General features: G+C 37.2%; 1 protein-coding gene across 1 annotated transcript in view; it reads left to right on the top strand.

The window, feature by feature from the left end:
* Positions 1–4,219, top strand: part of LOC141562671 (uncharacterized) — a 34,923-nt gene extending 30,704 nt beyond the window's left edge. The window contains 1 exon segment of the mRNA XM_074302677.1: positions 2,881–4,219. Coding sequence (XP_074158778.1) covers positions 2,881–4,219 — 1,339 coding nt within the window.
* The last annotated feature ends 15,719 nt before the right edge of the window (positions 4,220–19,938 follow it).

The following is a 19,938-nucleotide window of genomic DNA, read 5'->3' as shown; positions in this document are numbered from 1 at the left end:
ATCATCACCCTCTGATGCTGATTCTGTATACAATCTTTTCCTGGCTCTGGTCATTTCATTTTCCATTAGTTTGGTTTTTCTGTTCTTTCTGAAATCTGCCTGTTCATCATTTCTCATTTTACAATACTATTTCGTTATATTCACATGCCATAGCTTGTTCAGCCATTCCCCCAATTGGTGGGAATTTCCTCAGTTGCCACAGCGCCCAGGAAAGGTTTGCCGTGCCTATTTTTGCACATGTAGGCCCTTTCCCTCTGTTTAGGATCACTTTGGAACATTACAGACCTAGTGGTACTTTACTTGATCCAAAGATCTGCAGAGTTTGGTTGCCCATTGTGCATTGTTCCAAGTTGCTCTTTGAAGCCTTGGCTCACTTCACATTTCCTCAGCAGTGCCCTAGTGGCCCAGTATTCCCACATTCTTTCCAGCATTGATCACTTTGGTCTTCTTAGCTAATCTGATAGATATGAGGCAAATCCCATTTCTGCTTCAACTTACTCTGTCTTGATGAGGGTTGGGCTAGATGGATTCTGGAGTCCCTTTCAGCACTAAATCAAGTGACTTTTGATGGTTTAGGAGTTGGTGACAATCAGGGATATTGTGGTGGACTTCACTGAGGAAGAGTGGGAGATCCTGCCCCCGTCTCAGAAGGAGCTGTACTGGGAGGTCACAGTGGAGAATGTCCAGAACCTGCTGTCCCTGGGTAAGGACCATTTCCTCTCTTTTCGTGGTGTTCATCCTCAGTTCAAAATGCGCACAAACAGCGCAGAAGGGATCCCCACTGCGCTGCATCCCAGATTGAGTGTTCAGTCATCTGAGGGCACCAAGTCTGTGTCCATTATGGTGTTGGCTGTACTTTTTTGAGATTTTATCGCCACATTTTTTAGAGAAGCTCCATGAAAATGGGCTTAAAAGAATGGGCGAGGGGAGGACAGGTAACACTTAGCTCCCTCCCACTCTCCCCCAAAACCAAAAATAAATGCCTCACAATTCATCTTGAGCAGCAAAAGTGAATAAAAGTCCAGAAGTTTTCCAGGCCTTCATAGGATCTTAGGAGGGACCTCATCTCCCTAGCCAGAGATTTGACTCAGATAAAAGGCTATGCCCTCTAGGCAGACTCTGCTAAGTTAGCCAAGAGCAAGCTCCAGGGGCAACTGCATTGGCCTGGGCTCTCAGCCTCCTATTCTTTCACCTCTGGCTCAGGGAGGGGCAGGAGCAGGCAATGGAAAGAGAAACAGAAAGGGCCCCTTCTAGACAAAACTTCTCAGATGAAGAGCTCACCTCTCAATACTCAAAGGGATAGGAATAGGTCGCTTCTGATGAAGAAATTAAAACTGTTTACAACCTTAAGAGAATATATTCTAAGTTATTATTGATTAGGAACACACAAATCAAAAACATCATTTTAATATCATGTTAATATTTTATTATTTCATTACTATTTTATTAATTAATTATTATTATTTAGTTATTATTATTTTAATATCATGTTTTAATATCATTGTTTTAACATCATGTTAGGGACACTAACATATTATTGCTTAAATTATGAACTGATGCACTCAATTTGGAGAACACTATGGATGTATGACAAAAGAGTTACAGAAGTATATATTCGGGCAGCTAGGGGGTGCAGTGGATAGAGCACCAGCCCTGAATTCAGGAGGACCCGAGTTCAAATTTGGGTTCAGGCACTTAACACTTCCTAGCTGTGTGACCCTGGGCAAGTCACTTAACCCCAGACTCAAAAAAAAAAAAAATATATATATATATATATATGCCCTTTGACTTCCATATACACCATTAGGAGAAAAGAAGCAAATAAAAATAAACTTTCTCTGTCTTTAGTTACTGGGTCAAAAACCAACATGTCTGTAACCTTTGTTTATGCTTTTAGGAGAGTTAACCACTGCCTTCCCAGAGATGTGGAATCTAAAGTAATCTTTTAAATCTTGTAGCGTTTTCATTTTTCATTGAATCCCTTCTGAATTTCCCTATTATCATCGAACTCATTTGGATGTTCACTTTTTCCCCATATGAGTAAATGTGGTACTGCCCCACATATCTCTAAAAGCAGCCTACTCCTTATCTGCTCTGTAGTTTTCAATGGTGTGTTGGCTGAGTTTTCCCTCTAATTGGGAAAAACCATTCCAGCAGAAAGAAGACTCTAATCTAGTGTCATTAAGTATTTGCTAGTCATCTTGGCCTTGGGCCTCTGCCTTTGCTAAGTGTGTATATTTCATTGGGAAAGGATAAGTCTCTGATTGGTCCAGTACTCTTCATGGCTCACACATTATCTGTCTCTGTTTTTTAATTATTATTATTATCATCATCATCATTTTTGTTGAGACAAGTGCCCAGGGTCACACAGCTAGGAAGTGTAAGTGCCTGAGGCCAGCTTTGAACTCTGGTCTTCCTTCTTTCAGGGCTGGTGCTCTATCCACTGCACCACCTCGCTGCCTCCTGTCTGTCTCTTCTTAAAAATGACTTGGATTATTATAAGCCATTGCTTGCACTGAGTACACCTATGAAGTTTTGTATAGTTAGTATGGTCGCAAGCTGCAGTGGTTCTTATGTTCCATTTATTATTTGTGTTTCTACATGTTTGTATGTGTTTTTGTGTATATGTTTGTCTTCTTCAGATGTAGAAACTGGGTTCACAGTACATGAGATGACTAAAAAGCTGGGAATTTCTATGAAAGAACACAACATGCAAAGCTTCATGAATGATTGTCCCTGTGACTTCAATTGGAAGGAATTGCATGATTTTCTTCTCAAAGAAGATAAACATCCAAAGAGTGATCGTGAATTGTATGAATTTGGGAAGAGATTCAGATGGCCTTCCGTTCTAAATCACAGAAAGAAAATGACCTCAGGAAGTGATGTATGTGAAGCAACCTCATCCTGTCACTCATCTCTTTCTTACCCCCTTGGAATGAAAAGATATGGATATGATCAGTGTGGGAAAGCCTTTGCTTGGAATCCAGCTCTTGCTAGTCCTCATCCTGGAGAGGTGTCTCATGAAAGTACTAAATGCAGGAGAGCTTCCGATTATAGATCATTCCCGCTTGACCATCAGACAATCCACCCAAGACAGAAGCCGTGCTTAAATCTTCAGTATGGAAAGACTTACTTAAGCAATCAACGGGGAAAAACTTTTACAAATATCTCCATTCTAGCAAAAGATGAGAAAACCTACACTGGAAAGAAACCTTTTACATGTAATCAGTGTGGAAAGGCTTTCATATTCAACTCCCATCTTATTTTACATCAGAGAATCCACACTGGAGAGAAACCTTTTACATGTAATCAGTGTGGAAAGGCTTTCATATCCAACTCCCATCTTATTGTACATCAGAGAATCCACACAGGAGAGAAACCTTTTAAGTGTAATCAGTGTGGAAGGGCTTTCGCATGGAGTGTCACTCTTGCTGATCATCAGAGAATGCACACTGGAGAGAAACCTTTTAAGTGTAATCAGTGTGGAAAGACTTTCACGTGGCGTGTCAGTCTTGCTGCACATCGGAAAACCCATACTGGAGAGAAACCTTTTAAATGTAATCAGTGTGGAAGGGCTTTCACTTGGAGTTACAGTCTTGCTGCACATCAGAGAGTCCACACTGGAGAGAAACCTTTTAAATGTAATCAGTGTGGAAAGACTTACAAATGGAGGTTCGGTCTTGCTGCCCATCAGAGAATGCACACTGGAGAGAAACCTTTTAAGTGTAATCTATGTGGAAAGGCTTGCATTACCAAATCTGATCTTGCTGTACATCAGAGAATCCACACAGGAGAGAAACCTTTTAAGTGTGATCAGTGTGGAAAGGCTTTCATTTCTACCTCTTGTCTTGTTATACATCAGAGAACCCACACTGGAGAAAAACCTTTTAAGTGTGATCAGTGTGGAAAGGCTTTCACAACCAGGTCCCATCTTACTGTACACCAGAGAATCCACACTGGAGAGAAACCTTTTAAGTGTAATCAGTGTGGAAAGGCTTTTAGAACTAGCTCCAATCTTGTTGCACATCAGAGAATCCACACTAGAGAGAAAAATTTTAAGTGTAATCAGTGTGGAAAGGCTTTCACATGTAGTTCCAGTCTTGCTAGACATCAGAGAATCCACACTGGAGATAAACCTTTTAAGTGTAATCAGTGTGGCAAGGCCTTTACATGCAACTCCCATCTTGCAAGACATCACAGAATCCACACTGCAGTATAAAGTTTTTTTTGATGATTGCTTTTTTTTTTTTTTTTTCCCTTCTATTTTGGATAGGAAAGATTAGCAATGGGACCTATACTAGCCACTGCATTGTTCCTTCCCTGATCCTCTAATCGAAAATCATAAGGAAGCTATTATTACAGTAATGATAGAACAGAAGCACTGAGAAAGCCTTGAAAAGTGTTTTATTAAATTCATTACAACTCAAAAAAGAAATTCAGGCTTTGCCCATTTGTTTCTGGACATATTTTTCTGTTTTGTGTAAATTTTAAGAAATCAGATATTGATGGTTTTCTGTTGGCAGTTTCACCGGTGTTGATGATATTATTACAAAAATTATTGCAAGAAATCATAAAATTATTTTTATGACCTCTATCTTTTAAATGTACATCTTGAATCAAGAAATCTCCGCGTTACATTCTAGATTATACCTCACACTTTACTTTCATTTCAAAAACAAATATTTTTATAGGAAAAAAATCCTTATATGTCTCTCACCCTCCTGAAATAGAGAATGACAAAAAATTAAGTCTTCCCATTATAAATGTTAATAATCAATGCAAAATTCCTGTACTTTCTAATTCCAAAATATATTTATCTCAAATATATTCTTGAGCAATTTTTATTTAGGAGATGGCATAAATCTTTTCTGTTCTAATCTTTGGTATCTTTCTCATGTCTTTATTTTTTTCCTGTGTCATTCATTAAACATTGAGGTAGAATCCCCTTTCCTATTCTTTTTCTTGTTTTTTGGCTAAAGAAATGGGTGTTCAGTGACTTGCCTAAATAGGAAGTGTTTAGTGTCTGAGGCCTGATTTGAACTCAAGTCTCATTAATTAGGAAAAAATATTCCATCAGAAAGAGGACTCTAATTTGCTGTCATTAAGTATTTGGTACAGCTTGGGCCCCTGCCTTTACTGAATGTGTATATTTCATTGGGAGAGGATAATTCTCTGACTAGTCTAGTACTTAGGGATTCATGTATCACACATGATCTAGATCTCTTTTATTATTATTAGAACTTTTGCTGAGACAATTGGGGTTAAGTGAGTTGCTCAGGGTCACAAAGCTAGGAAATGTAAATGTCTGAGGCCAGATTTGAACTCAGGTCTTCCTGCTTTCAGGGCTGGTGCTCTATCCACTGAACAACCTTGTTGCTTCCAATCTGTCTCTTAAATATGACTTGTGGTATCAAAAGCCGTTGCTTGCACTGAGTTCACCTGTGATGCTTTGTATATTCAGGTTACTGACAATCTGTAGTGACTCTTATCTTACATTACTATTTGTGTATATACATGTGTGCATGTCTTTTTGTGTATATGTTTGTTCAGATGTAGAAACTGGGTTCACAGTAAATGAGATGAGTAAAAAGCTGGGAACTTTTGTGAAAAACCACGACCTGCAAATATTCATGGTTGATGGTCCCTTTGACTTCTATTTGAAGGAATTGCAGGATTTTATTTTCAAAGGAGATAAATATCCAAAGAGTGATTGTGAACTCTATGGAATTAGAAAGAGATTCAGATGGTCTGTAGTGATCCTAATTCACTGTAAGAAAGTGACCTCAGGAAGTGATTATCTTCAAGGTAGTGAATACAGGAAATGCTTCACTGAAGAGCTAGAGCCCTTGGTTCCAGGTAATCAATGGGATGTAGCCGTGAAGTGCACTTCAGACCTCAGTGGCCATGAGAAAAGTGATACTGAAGAAATGCTTTCCGTAATTTAAAAAAGTGAGAAGGTTTTCAGTGAGAACTCGATTCTTCTTACTTATCAGTATATGTGTATTAGAAAAGAACCTGATGAACATTTTAAGTCTTGAGTGTGGAAAAACTTGTAAAGATATCTTCTGTCTAGGAAGAAATAAGGAAACCGACATTGGAGAGAAGGCTTATGAATGTAATTGGTGTAGAAAGACTTTTAGATTGAGCCCCCATCTTGCTACACATCAGAGAGTCCACATTGAAGAGAAACCTTTTAAAGGCAATCAGTGTGGAAAGGCCTTTATTTTCAGCTTCCATCTTGCTAGACATGACAGAATACACACTGCAGTGAAACTTTTTTTTTTCTTTATGATTGTTGGTTTGTTTTTTTTTTTTTTCTTTTTCCTATTTTGGATGGGAGAGGTTAGCAGCAGTGGGAAGTGTACTAGCCATGGGATTGTTTCTCCCCTGATCCTCTAAGGCAAGAAGGAAGGCATTATTACAGTAATGATAAATGAAATAGAAGGACTGAGAAAGCTTTGAAAAAATGTTTCATTGAATTCATTTCTACTCAAGAAATCCAGACTTTGCAGACATGTTCCTTGGCATATTTTTCTGTTTTGTGTAAATTTAAAATGTTCATTTGATTCCCTTTGTATGAATTTCAAAATTAAAAAAGAAATGTTTTTGATTGTTGTCATTTTCACCAGTGTTGAAGGCATTTTTACAAGAAATTATAAAATCATTTTCTATCTCTATCTTTTCTCTATATTCTCTATCTTTGAAATCTTGATCTTGAATCAAGAATTCTTTTAGCTACACTTGTAGATTATACCTAACACTTTACTTTTATGTTAAAAATAAATTTTTTTATAAGGAAAAAAAATCCTTGTACCTCTCTCACCTACCTGAAATAGAGAATGACCAAGCAAAACTTCCCATTATTAATGTTAATAATCAAAGGAAAATTCTGGTACTGAGTCATCCCAAAATATATTTGTGTCAAAGATATTCTTTTTTTTTTTCTTTTTCTGAGGCTGGGGTTAAGTGACTTGCCCAGGGTCACACAGCTAGGAAGTGTTAAGTGTCTGAGGCCAGATTTGAACTCGAGTCCTCCTGAATTCAAGGCTGGTGCTCTATCTACTACGTCACCTAGGTGCCCCAAAGATATTCTTTTATTAAATTAATTTTATATTTATATTTTATATTTATAACTCTTTTTTTTGTCAGTACATATGCATGGGTAATTTTTTACAACATTAACCCTTGCACTGACTTCTGTTCTGAATTTTCCCCTCCTTCCCTCCAGCCCCTCCCCTAGATGGCAGGCATTGCCATACATGTTAAATATAGTATATCCTAGATACAATACATGTGTGCAGAACCGAATTTTCTTGTTATACAGGAAGAATGGTATTCAGAAGGTAAAAATAAGCTGGGAAGAAAAACAAAAATGCAAACAGTTTGCACTCATTTCCTAGTGGTCCTTCTCTGGGTGTAGGTGATTCTGTCCGTCCATTGATCAATTGGATCTGAATGAGATCTACTCTTTGTTAAAGATATCCAGTAACATCAGAATACATCCTCATACAGTATTGTTGTTGAAGAAAGCATTTACTATTTCTGCCTTCTTCATTTAATTTTGAGATCTTTATGTCCTAATATATGGTCAATTTTTGTATAGGTTCCATGAACTGCTGCGAAGAAAGTATACTCCTTTCTATCATCATTCAGGGTTCTCCAAAGATTTATAATACCCAATTTTTCTAATGCTCTATTTTGCTCCTTAATTTCTTTCTTATTTGTTTTGTGGTTTGATTTATCTAGTTCTGAGAGTGCAAGATTAAGATCTCCCACTATTATAGACTTGCCGTCTATTTCTTCTTGCAACTCTCTCCATTTCCCTATTGATAAATGATCAAAGGATATGAACAGAGAATTGTTAGATGAGAAAACTGAAATTATAAATCGTTATATGAAAAGGTGCTCCCAATCACTGTTGAGAAGAGAAATCCAAATTAAGACATCTCTGAGAAAGGACTACATACCTCTCAGCTCGACTAAGATGACAGGAAAAGGTAATGACAAATGTTGGAGGGCATGTGGGAAAACTGGGGCACTGACATATTGTTGGTGGAACTGTGAACTGATCTAACCATTCTGGAGAGCAATTTGGAACTGTGATGAAAAAGATATGAAACTGTGCATACCCTTTGGCCCAGGAGTGTTTGTGCTGAAATTATTTCCCAAAGAGATCTTAAAGAAGGGAAAGGGATCCATATATGCAAAAATGTTTGTGGCAGCCCTCTTTGTAGTGATGAGAAATTGTAAACTGAATAGATGCTCTTTAGTTGGAGAATGGCTGAATAAATTATGGTGTATGAATGTTCTGGAATATTATTGTTATGTAAGAAACAACCATCAGGATGATTTCAAGAGGCCTGGAGAGACTGACATGAACTGATGCTGAGTAAAATGAGGAGAACCAGGAGATCATTATACACTGCAGCAACAAAAGTATATGATGATCAATCCTGATGGACGTGGTTCTCTTCAAGAATACCATGATTCAAACCAGTTCCAATTGTTCAGTGATAAAAAGGTCCATTTACACCCAGAGAGAGGATGTGGGAACTGAGTGTGGACCACATCATAGTATTCTGATTCTCTTCTTGATATTCGAATGCATTTTGTTTTCTTTCTCAGAGGTTTTTTTTTTTTTTCCTTCTTTACCCAATTTTTTCTTGTGCAGCAATGTAACTGTATAAATATGTGTGTGTATATATATTGGGTTTTACATAAATTTGAACATTTAACATGTATTAGAATACCTGCCTTTGAAGGGAGGGGATGGGGGCAAGAAGGGAAACATTTGGAACAGAAAGGTTTGCAAGGATCAGAGTTGAAAAATAACCCAGGCATGTTTTGTAAATAAAAAGCTTTAACAAAATGTAAAATAATAATAACAATAACTGTGATACTTTACATTCAATTTCATTTTTTTCTTCCTTTTTAGGTTGTTTTTTTTTTTTTAACCGAATTTTGATGTCTCATATTCTTTGCCTCATTTTACTTTTTAATGCATGATTTTCTTCAGTCGTTTTTTTGTTTGTTTGTTTGTTTTTTGTTTGTTTTTTTTGCTGAGGCAATTGGAATTAAGTGACTTTCCCAGGGTCACAGCTTCAGTTAGCTTTTTAAAATCTCTTTTTATTTGATTAACTTTTCTTTTCAATATTGAGCAAGAAGCAGTCAGAGAATAAGGATTGGACAGATTCAAATGTCTCCCCAGCCAGGATAACCTGACTTGTGAATGGGCTCTAGAGGGCTGAGTGAAGTAGGAATCAGAGCAAGAATGTACCATCAAAGGCCACTTCTTGTTCCTTGAAGGCTGGGGCCCCCCACCTGACCTCTCTGACTATCTGGCTGAGACCTATCTTGGGAGTACAAGCACAGCACTGGATTTCTGGGAGGTTAGAGTCTCAATTAATAATAATTAAGTCTCTTGAGGTTCTTTTGTAAGCTGGCATGGTGAATCTAAAGCAGTGTCTCCTATTAAAATGTTATATAATGGTTTTAATTGATAGGTAGTTAAGCCTAACACCAGACACATCCATTGGATATCTCCTATCACTTTCAGAAAGTCATTTAAGGTGTTCAACTTCTCTGTTCTTAAAGAAAGTTTTTGGACTGTAAGCACCTTAGGGCATACTTCATATCCTATAAGGAGCATGCCTTTGAAATTTCTCTTGGTACAATTTACAATTGGTTGTTCTTTTAATGTTTCTATAGTCTTTTGTACACATGCTTTTAACATTTGCAACTCAATTGCACACCCCAAGATATCTTCCATGAAATGTAACAAAATAACATTTGGAAATGTTTTTCTTACTGAAGCAAGAGCAGCAGCCACAAATATTTGACACAAAGTTGTAGAGGGCCAGAACTCTGGACAAGTATACTTGAAACAAGGAGTTAACTCAGTGAAATTGATGAGATGATTATTCTGGAGTTCACAGATATACTTAGTATTTAGTCATTCTCTAGTTCACACATAGTCAGTATACTGTGATGATGTAATTGTAATAGGGTATTTAAACTGGGGACAAAGTCAGACTCAGAGGGGAGACTGGTTGAGACTGCCAGTCGGATCCAGTCTCATCCAGAAGTCTGACAGTCTGTTTCATACTTCCCTCAAGAGGGAGGCCCATTTCTTACTATCTGCCTCATTTTAGCTGAAAAAGCAAAGTGACTAGTTTAGCCCTTACTAAATCTTCTCACTTGCCTATTTTTACACTTACCCCATTCCGGGTCACTGGCACTTCTCCACTGAACTGATCCTATGAGTTGAGCTGGTGAATGTAGAGCCTCTCATCCAGAGCCTCACAGCCACTACCCCACATTGGGCGCCAAAACATACTATGCTTTCTAGAGCCTCCACACAGAGTTCCAAAATATACCATGTGAACTAGCTAGCTAGAGCATCTCAGGACCAGCCAGAGTCCTTGGTCTTAGTGGAGAAGTAGAGAAGGGAAGAGACCCACAAGGATGGTTAAACATCTAGTCCATTTATTTCAAGTCCTCTCAGCCCCTAAATACGTTACCCATACTTAGTATTGATCAGACACACACACATACACATTTTATATATATATATATATATATATACACCTCAAATGCTCATAGGTTTGATACAAAGCATATTTTTAAAATTCCTACCGCTTAATAAAATTTTGCTATGATGTAAATGATTAAGCCCTGAATCTTGGTTGCTTAGACCGAGATGTAATTATGCATTCGGGTGACTCCATAGTAGAGGATGCTAGTGAGGATGAGGACAGATAGTTTTGAGACTCTCCAGAATATAGGACACTCCCCTCACAACAGCCTTTATATCCATCTTTGAGTAAATGGAGAGACAAGAAGCCAGGTGGTTATACTGAGGAAATGGAAAATAATAGACAAGAAAAAACAGCACATGAGGGGGAGGGGTTTGTGGACCTGAAGTAGCTGCAGAAGGGGATACAAGAACTTACAGAACAATTGCAACAATTGAATCAAGCAAAGGTGTCTGCCTATGTTGCAGCTCCATCTAGTGACGAAATACAAAAGTAGCACAAGCAATATTGCAAGGGGCTGCTAATGAGGAAGATATCTGGGCATGGGATAAGGACTTGTTCCCAGTGGATTGGTTTGATCAGGGACGGGCATACACACCCATTGTGTTGAAGGACATTAAGCAAGCCTGTAATATTTATGGTCCCAATTCACTTTTTGTGCTACAAACCTTAGAACATTTTGGAAATTTTACTCCATCTGACCAGAAACTGCTTGCAAATGGGCGCTTGACTCCTGGACAAGCATTGTTATGGCAAGCTCAATATGAGAAAGCAGTGAGACATTTTATAAAGACTCATAATCCTCCCAATCATGAGATGCCTTCCAGGCTTCTGTAGGTACAAGCCAGTATTCTTCTGTAGAGAATCAGATGGTACACCTCTGCCTGTTATTCAGGTATAGGGATTTGAGAGCTTGGGGAAAGATTAAGAAGGAAGGAACAATACAACAACAATCATCTTCCATTAGACAAGGGCCTCCGGGGCAGCTAGGTTGTCCAGTGGATAAATCACTAGCCCTGAATTCAAGAGGACCTGAGTTCAAATATAGTCTCAGACACTTAACACTTCCTTGGTGTGTGACCCTGGGAAAGTCACTTAACCCCAGCCTCAGAGAAAAAAAAAAAAACAAAACCCAAGGGCCTCAAGAATCCATCCAAGATTATGCCTCTAAATTAAAGACAGCAATAGACAGGACAATAGAATCAGGAGAAGCCGGACAAATCATTTTTCAGAAATTATTGAGAGAGGGATTAAATAAAACCTGTAAAAAACTTTTACAAACATTACCCAGAGACGCTCCCTAAGCAAGATAATGGAAAGGTGCAGTGAGGTGGATTATGAGACTAGGAATACAGAAGCCATAGCTGGAATGATAGCTAAAGGGATCTCAGCAGGGATGAAGCAAAAAACTGAGAACCAGAGATGTTTTAGGTGTGGAAAGTTAGGATATGTTCATGCAGAATAATGACAGCCACCACTTGGGGAGAAAAAAATGACTTGTTTTGCTTGTGGGAATATGGGTCACATTGTAAAATTTTGTAGAACAAAGAAAAGGCAGAACCAGGGAAAGGGGCGCTGGGGCTCTGAGGGGGCCCCCACAGTTTATCCAATCCAGGCCCAAGAGACCACACCCATTACACCACTGATCCCCTTAGATCACTATCTAGCAGAGTTTCACTGCCCAAAGGCTGAGAATACATGGTGAATATTACAGCCCCTACTGGAAATATTCCTCCATTCTCCACTATTGATATTCAGATTCAGTTGAATTGAGGAAGATATTTGATTGCTGGTCTTCTTGCTCCATCTCCAATTATAGTCCATACAACTATGTTATATCCCAGGGAATCCTGTATATCTATAACCAACCCCTGCATTCTCAACTACTTTATCCCTTCAGGACCCAGTGGCTGGAACTGTACCTTTGAATTTGGAAACCAGAGGAAATCCCTTTGCCATTTCCTCTGTGCAAATAACATTGACACAACTCATCAACCTCCAACACCCGATGTTAAAAAATACTTGTTGAAGGCATTCCATTTACAGGCATGTTAGATACTGGGGCTGATGTGTCTGTGATTAGAGAAGAAGAGTGGCCTGTTACATGGCCCTTGGAAGCAGGCAGAGTGGGCGTAAAAGGAGTAGGAGGGATTCAACATGCTGCACTCTCACACTTAAGCTTAAAGTGGGAAGTAGATGATCAACAAGGGAGGCTCCAACCCCTGGTGATTTCAGGATTGTAGGCTTCATTATGGTGCCATGGTATGTTTGAAATGGGAATCACCCTACAAACAAACTATTAAGGGCCATTGTTAAACTAGCTGTACCAAAAATAGCATGGTTAGATTCCATACCTATTTGGGTGTAACACTGGCCCCTGACCTCAACAAAGTTGCTGCATTAAAGGAAATAATCAAAGAACAATTAGATAAAGGGCATATAGCATCTTCCTTTAGCCCTTATAATTTGCCTATATATGTAATAAAAAAGAAAAATGATACATGGTGAATGTTGACAGACCTAAGAGCTATTAATAACATTAGGCCACCTATGGGAGCTCTACAGTCAGGAATACTCTCACCAAACATGATACCAGTGGAGTACCATATTGTAATTATAGATATTAAAGATTGTTTTTATTCCATTCCCTTACATTCGGCTGATAAAGAAAAGTTTGCCCTTTCTGTGCCTTCTATTTATTTACAACCACCTGCTCAGAGGTGTCCATGGCAAGTTCTCCTTCAAGGTATGGCTAATAATCCAACATTATGTCAATGGTATGTAGATATAATAATACATCCAATTAGAAAACAATACCTAGAGTACACAGTATTACATTATATGGATGACATCCTGTTAGCAACTCCCACAGAAAAACAGAGACTCTATTCCATTTAATGACTGGGCAATTAGCTAGACATAGATTGATAGTGGCCCCAGAAAAAATACTAGAGAACCTCCATTTTATTATTTGGGACACATTCTTTTATATATATATATATATATATATATATATATATATATATATATATATATATATATATATATTTTTTTTTTATAATATTATCCCTAGTATTCATTTTTCCAAATTACCCCCCCTCCCTCTATTCCCTCCCCCCGACGACAGGCAATACCATACATTTTACATGTGTTACAATATAGTCTAGGTACAATACATGTGTGTGAATATCATTTTCTTGTTGCACAATAAACATTAGAATCCGAAGGTACATGCAACCTGGGCAGACAGATATTAGTGCTAACTATTTACATTCCCCTCCCAGTGTTTCTTCTCTGGGTGTAGCTACCTCTGTCCATCACTGATCAACTGGAAGTGAGTTGGATCTTCTTTATGTTGAAGATTTCCACTTCCATCAGAATACATCCTCATACAGTATTGTTGTTGAAGTGTACAGTGATCTTCTGGTTCTGCTCATTTCACTCAGCATCAGTTGATTTAAGTCTCTCCAGGCCTCTCTATATTCCTCCTGCTGGTCATTTCTTACCGAGCAATAATATTCCATAACCTTCATATACCACAATTTACCATTTGGGACACATTCTTAAGGAAAGTTATGTAACTCGAGAACCACCTAAGATACAAATAGAAGGATTTAAAACTTTAAATGATTTCCAAAAACTGATAGGGGCCATTCAATGGATAAGGGCAACTGTCCCTATTCCTTCTTCATTGATCCATCCTCTTTATGATATACTTAAAGGCCCCTCTGAGTTAAATGTTCCTAGAGATTGGACTAAAGAAACAAGACAAATTATTCAGCAAATTATGAAGAATATGGGTACTTGTGCTGTAAGATGGGATCCTTTAGTGCCCATGAAATTTGCAATATTGCAAGATTCTCCTTTCTTTATTGTTTTCTTTCAAGATGCAGGTGTTATAGAATGGATTTATCCTCAAAAGCCTTTAAAGATGTTGACACAGAAATATCAAGCTTTATATCAGTTTCTTTCAGAAGTAATTCAGAGAAGAGTCTTGTTAACAGGTAAACCTTCAGTTATTCATTTATCAATGTCATATTTTCAATTTGCCCATTTGATTGAAACAGGTGAGTGGGAATCTTTATTGCCCTTTTGTTCTCTTCTACATGTTAATTTGCCTAAGCCGGCTCAATTTTATAAACAACTTTCTATAGATGTTCAACATTCTGTGATTAGTGAGACTCCTGTTAAAGGAAGAAATATTTTTACTGATGCCAGTAAGGATAATCCAGCAAGCTTTACTATACCCTCTACCAACATTTTACAAGTATTGTCTACTGAATATGAATCTACTCAAAAGAATGAACTGTATGTCATCTTATTTGTTTTGCAACATGTAACACCTCCTTTTAACTTAATCACAGATAGTCAATAGGAGTGCCTAATGATAAAAACTTTGCCTAATTCTGTCATTAATTTCTGCCTATCTACTATTGCTCAATCACTTTACCAAATGCAACAAACATTACTTGCTTTGAAATCACCTATATACATTATGCATGTGCATTCACATACAGATGGTAAAGGCCCAATATTTGAAGGTAACAAGATGGCTGATGCTGCACTGTACAAGTATAATATACTCAGTGAAGTAGAGGCTGCTCAAATAGCACATGATAATCTTCATTTGTCAGCTAGATGTTAAAGGAGACGCTCTGGTATCTCCAAACAACAGGCAGCAGATAGTTAAAAGATGTTTGAAGTGTATTCTCTTTGCCCCACAAAAACTGATCCAACTCACAATCCAAGTGATGACCGACCCAATGATCTTTGGCAAATGGATGTTACACATTGGAAAACTCAGTACATCCATGTAACTACTATTGATACTCATTCAAAATACTTATTAGCTACTCTTCAACCTGGAGAATCCTTAAAACATGTTCTGGCACATTTGTATCATTGTTTTGCAGTAATTGGGGTCCCCAAACAAATGAAAACAGATAATGGTCCTTCTTATACTTCTAAAGGTTTCCAGTCTTTTTGCTCTGAATTTAACATTTCTCATGTGACAAGTATTCCATCCAATCCTAATGGTCAAGCCATTGTTGAAGGTGCCAATGGGTCCCTTAAAATGCTCCTTGTTAAACAAGAAAAGGGAGTGTTGTGGGGAAGGCCAAAAAGGCGCCTTCCTCAGAGTGTATTGGATAAAGCAGTGTTCGCTTATAATTACATGCAATTTGTGGATGATGATTTAACCCTTGCAATTCGATTTTGGCACACTTATGAGAAACAATGGCCTCCCCACTTACAGAAAGATAAGTATAAAGTGAAAGATCAGTATCAAGAGGGTAAAAAACTTCTATGAGGGAGAGCAGATTGAATATGGGCAGGTCTGGGTAAGAAAAAACTTGACCATCTTCCCAAAGCAATTATTCCAGAGCAGAATATAAATCTGGATGTCCTGATTACAAGTTCAAACTTCTTCCCTCATGTCTTTATCATTCAGCTCCTTAAGCTTATGAGAGTGTTTCAAAAAGAGTTTAGCTTTCATCAAATCCAAGGCTAAATATGGCTGAAGAGGCCTGAGATCATCTTTACAACACTGTGAAGAAACACTTTGTAGCAAGTCACTTTAACTCCCATTCTATGCCGAATTGTATTCCATTCCTGAAATATCATTGAATTGTATTTCATTCCCAATGAAAGTGCAACTTGGATAGGTGTGATGTAATAGAGAACTTTCTAAGGAAAATTCCTGAGGCAAATGGGGCCTTTAACTTCCATCTTGAGAGAACAGAATCCTTGGGTAGTTGTTCCATCCTTTTGAATGCATCAACAATGGGCATTTTTTTTTAAAAACAATACCTTTTCTTTCAAAATTCATGAAGATATTTTTCAGTATTCACTCTTGCAAAACGTTGTGTTCCAAAATTTTCTCCTTTTCTTCCCTCTACTTCCTCTCTTGTATAGCATGTAATGCAATATGTACAATTCTTCTCTATATATTTCCACAATTATCATCCTGCAGTAGAAAAAATGAAGTCAAAAAGGGAAAGAGAGAAAGAAAAATCAAAGAAACAGCAACAGAAGAGTGAATACAATATTGTGATCCATGTACAGTCCCCACAGTTATCTCTTTGGATGTAGATGGCTCTTTTCATCACAAGTCTATGGGTTGATGGGGTAGCATTGTTTGTTTGTTTTTATTATTGATAGCCCATTATATTTTATTTGTTTAGCAAAAGAGAACATTTTCATGTTCCCAGCAGAACATCAGGGAAGATTTAAAATATAACAAATTAGCAGTTTAAGAAAGTGCATATGTACATATATAAGATACATACATATATAGTTACATATAATAGTAGAAGAAATTATATTCATGAATTTCTAGGTTTTTTTCCTTCCTTGTAAATTGTTCTTTTGTTCTCTGCTGCATACTTTTTAAATTTTATTCTTCTTCCTCCCCTTTCTTCTTTTCCCCACCTCAAGCAGCCTGTAGTTAAGAAAAAATATTTGTTTCCATATTTAGCAATATACATACACACACACATTTACTCCACCCTCTCTATGCCCACACACACACACACACACACACACACACACACACACACACACACACACACATATTTTTCCTATCTCTGCTGACTCTTTCCTTTAATTCTTGTTCTTAATTTACCTCACTATTACTTAGCTTCTCCCCACCCATGGGTAATCAATATAAAAATTCTTTTGATTTTGGTGGAAAGAAAATCCTGAAAATCTGCAAGTTCACTGAAGGTCCATTTGTTCTCATTCAATATTGCACAGAATTTTGCTGCAATGATATTTTTGGGCACAAGTCCAGTTCTTTTGAGGGTTGCTAGATATGATTCCAGAACCATAGTCTTGTTGTGCCTGCTGCTAAGCATGTGCAAGTCTAATCTTATCTCCAGTGCATTTGTATTGTCTTTTTCTTGTTTCTTGAAAATTTTTCTCTGCCATGTGGTAGTTTAAAATTTTATCAACAATATTCGTATGTATTTCCCACAAAGGATCTTGTTGAAATGGGGACTGGTGGATTTTTCCTGTTTCTACTTTCCCGTTATGTTCTATCACGCCAGGACAATTTTCTTGAATTTTTTTCTTCCATTATTGTGTCAAAATTCTTTTCTTGGTCTTTTTTCTGTAGAGGATAAAATAATTTATTTATAGTTCCTAACTATGAGTGTATTATAATATTGGGTTAGGAGAAGGACAGGCTAAGATGCTTTTTTAGTTTGTATTTTATTGTTCCAAATAGATAGAAAGAGACTTTTGAACATTTATCTTTGCAAAACCTTATGTTCCAATTTTTTGTCCCCCTCTCACTGATCTCCCTTCTTCTCCAAACAGCAATCAATACTTTATGGGTTAAACACAAGCAATTATTGAAACATATTGACAAAACATGAAATTCTTTAGAAAGATTATTTTGTTGATATTTGGCTTCTTTCCCTAATCTTCTTGTATTTGTTGATATTTATATTTTTGTTTTATATATTTTTATATTTATTTTGTATGTATAGGTAAAATATTATGTATGTATATAAGATATGAAACCTTTATTTTGTAAATATATTTACTATAAACACACATAGAATTATATATGTTAACATAGAAATAAGCACATATATATAGACATATTTATGTTGCCTCTTCTACTGTTAAATTTTTGAGAAAAATGAGATTTTCTTAATCTTTAAGTTCCTATCTTTATTGTATATCATATTTCTTATCTTTTGGTGTAACCATTCGAAATACCTACTTGTTGATAAGTGGACAGATAAAAAAATAAGAATCTAATTGGATAATTAAGATTCAAGAAGCTTTTTATTCAAGAAGCACCTATTAAGTGTCTTCCAAGTAGCCTAGACATCATGCTAGTGCGGAATAATCTACTCAAAAGAAGAGAAATCCTGTTCTGAAGGAGCTTATATTTTTGTAAAAATCAATATGTAAATCCTTGTCTTGAGGATTAACATTCCTTGTTAAATTTTATGTTGAAAGGCTCAAGCATGTGCTGCAGTAGTTAGAGACTGGACTGCATTCTGGAAAACCTGAGTTTCAATCAGCCTGAGACAGCTGTGTGTGACCCTGAGCAAGTCACTTAACTCTTATTGCCTTGCAAAAAAAAAAAAAAGAAAAAAAAGAGTTAGCTTGAAAGCTGGAGAGGACCTCAGAAGCTATGGAAAGGACCTCAGAAGCTATTTCATTCAGATTTATTTCCTAGAAAAATAAATTCTCTTATTCAATGGCATCTGCAGAATAATTTTCAGATGCAGGATTCAATCAAACTTGTCTGATTAGACAAGAGTTCTCTCCATGGTACTAGGCTGCCATGGAATAACTAAAACTGCCAGGGTAACATAGATGCCTGGTTCTGACTTCCTCATCTTCTGCTGGAGGCATGGCATCTGTAGTGTTAATGCTCCTTCCCTTCCCTTCCATCTTCTTTGTCAAAGACCCTCAGGAATGAATTAATCTGGATTCTCACTCCTGCATCCTGTCACAGGGATCTGAAGTGATCTAAATTCTTTTTTTTTTTTTTTTTTTTTATAATACTTCTCTATTTCAAAAATACAAACAAATATAGTTTTCAACATTCACCCTTGCAAAACCTTGTGGTACATTTTTTTCCCTGCCTTGCTCCTGTTTCTCTCCCCTAGACAGCAAGTAATCCAAAATATGAGAAGCATATGCAATTTTATACATATTTCCTCACATCACAGTGTAGAAAAAAAATCACAGGAAAGAGAAAAAAATGAGAAAAAACAAAAGCAAGTAAACAACATCAAAAGAGGAAAATACTACGTTGTGATCCACATGCAGTCCCCAGCATTCTCTGTAAATGCAAATGGGTCTGTCCATCACATCTATTGGAATTGACCTGTATCCCCTTATTGTTGAAAAGAGCTACATCCCTCAGAGTTGATCCTAATTCTGAAATGACAAGAAATGAGCTAAAATATGCTGAGTCTGCTGTGCAGCTACCTCACTGAAAAAAGAGGTGAGCTGAGTTAGTAATCCCTTATCTCTTTTTGCAATATTGCAAGTCGAGAATCAGAGATTTGGGTATCTATTTTACAAAGAGGGGAACCTTACCTTCTGGGGGAGAACAACCTTGTTGTGTCCATCTATGATGAATTCCATTTCTGATCTCACTGAGAACATCTCATGAAGGGCCCAGGCCACAGGGTTAATAATTTTCACAAAATCTTTGAACCCAGGAATCTTACTTGTCTGATCTGAAAGTATCAAAGCTCCATGGAAATTATCAAAATGGATATAGCCAGGTTTTTTGGCAGTATCCCAGTGACCTGGTAGTGATCCACACTTTTCTTACAAGGACATAAGGATTTTCCATAAACACCAGACTCAGAAGGGAATTTGTATCTCCATAAATGACAACCACCTTTGCTACAAAACCAAATATTCTGAG

Source organism: Sminthopsis crassicaudata, chromosome 3 (assembly GCF_048593235.1).
Source record: "Sminthopsis crassicaudata isolate SCR6 chromosome 3, ASM4859323v1, whole genome shotgun sequence".
Lineage (NCBI taxonomy): Eukaryota > Metazoa > Chordata > Mammalia > Dasyuromorphia > Dasyuridae > Sminthopsis > Sminthopsis crassicaudata.
Note: the sequence above shows the minus strand (reverse complement) of the source record. Positions and strands in the feature narration are given on the sequence as shown.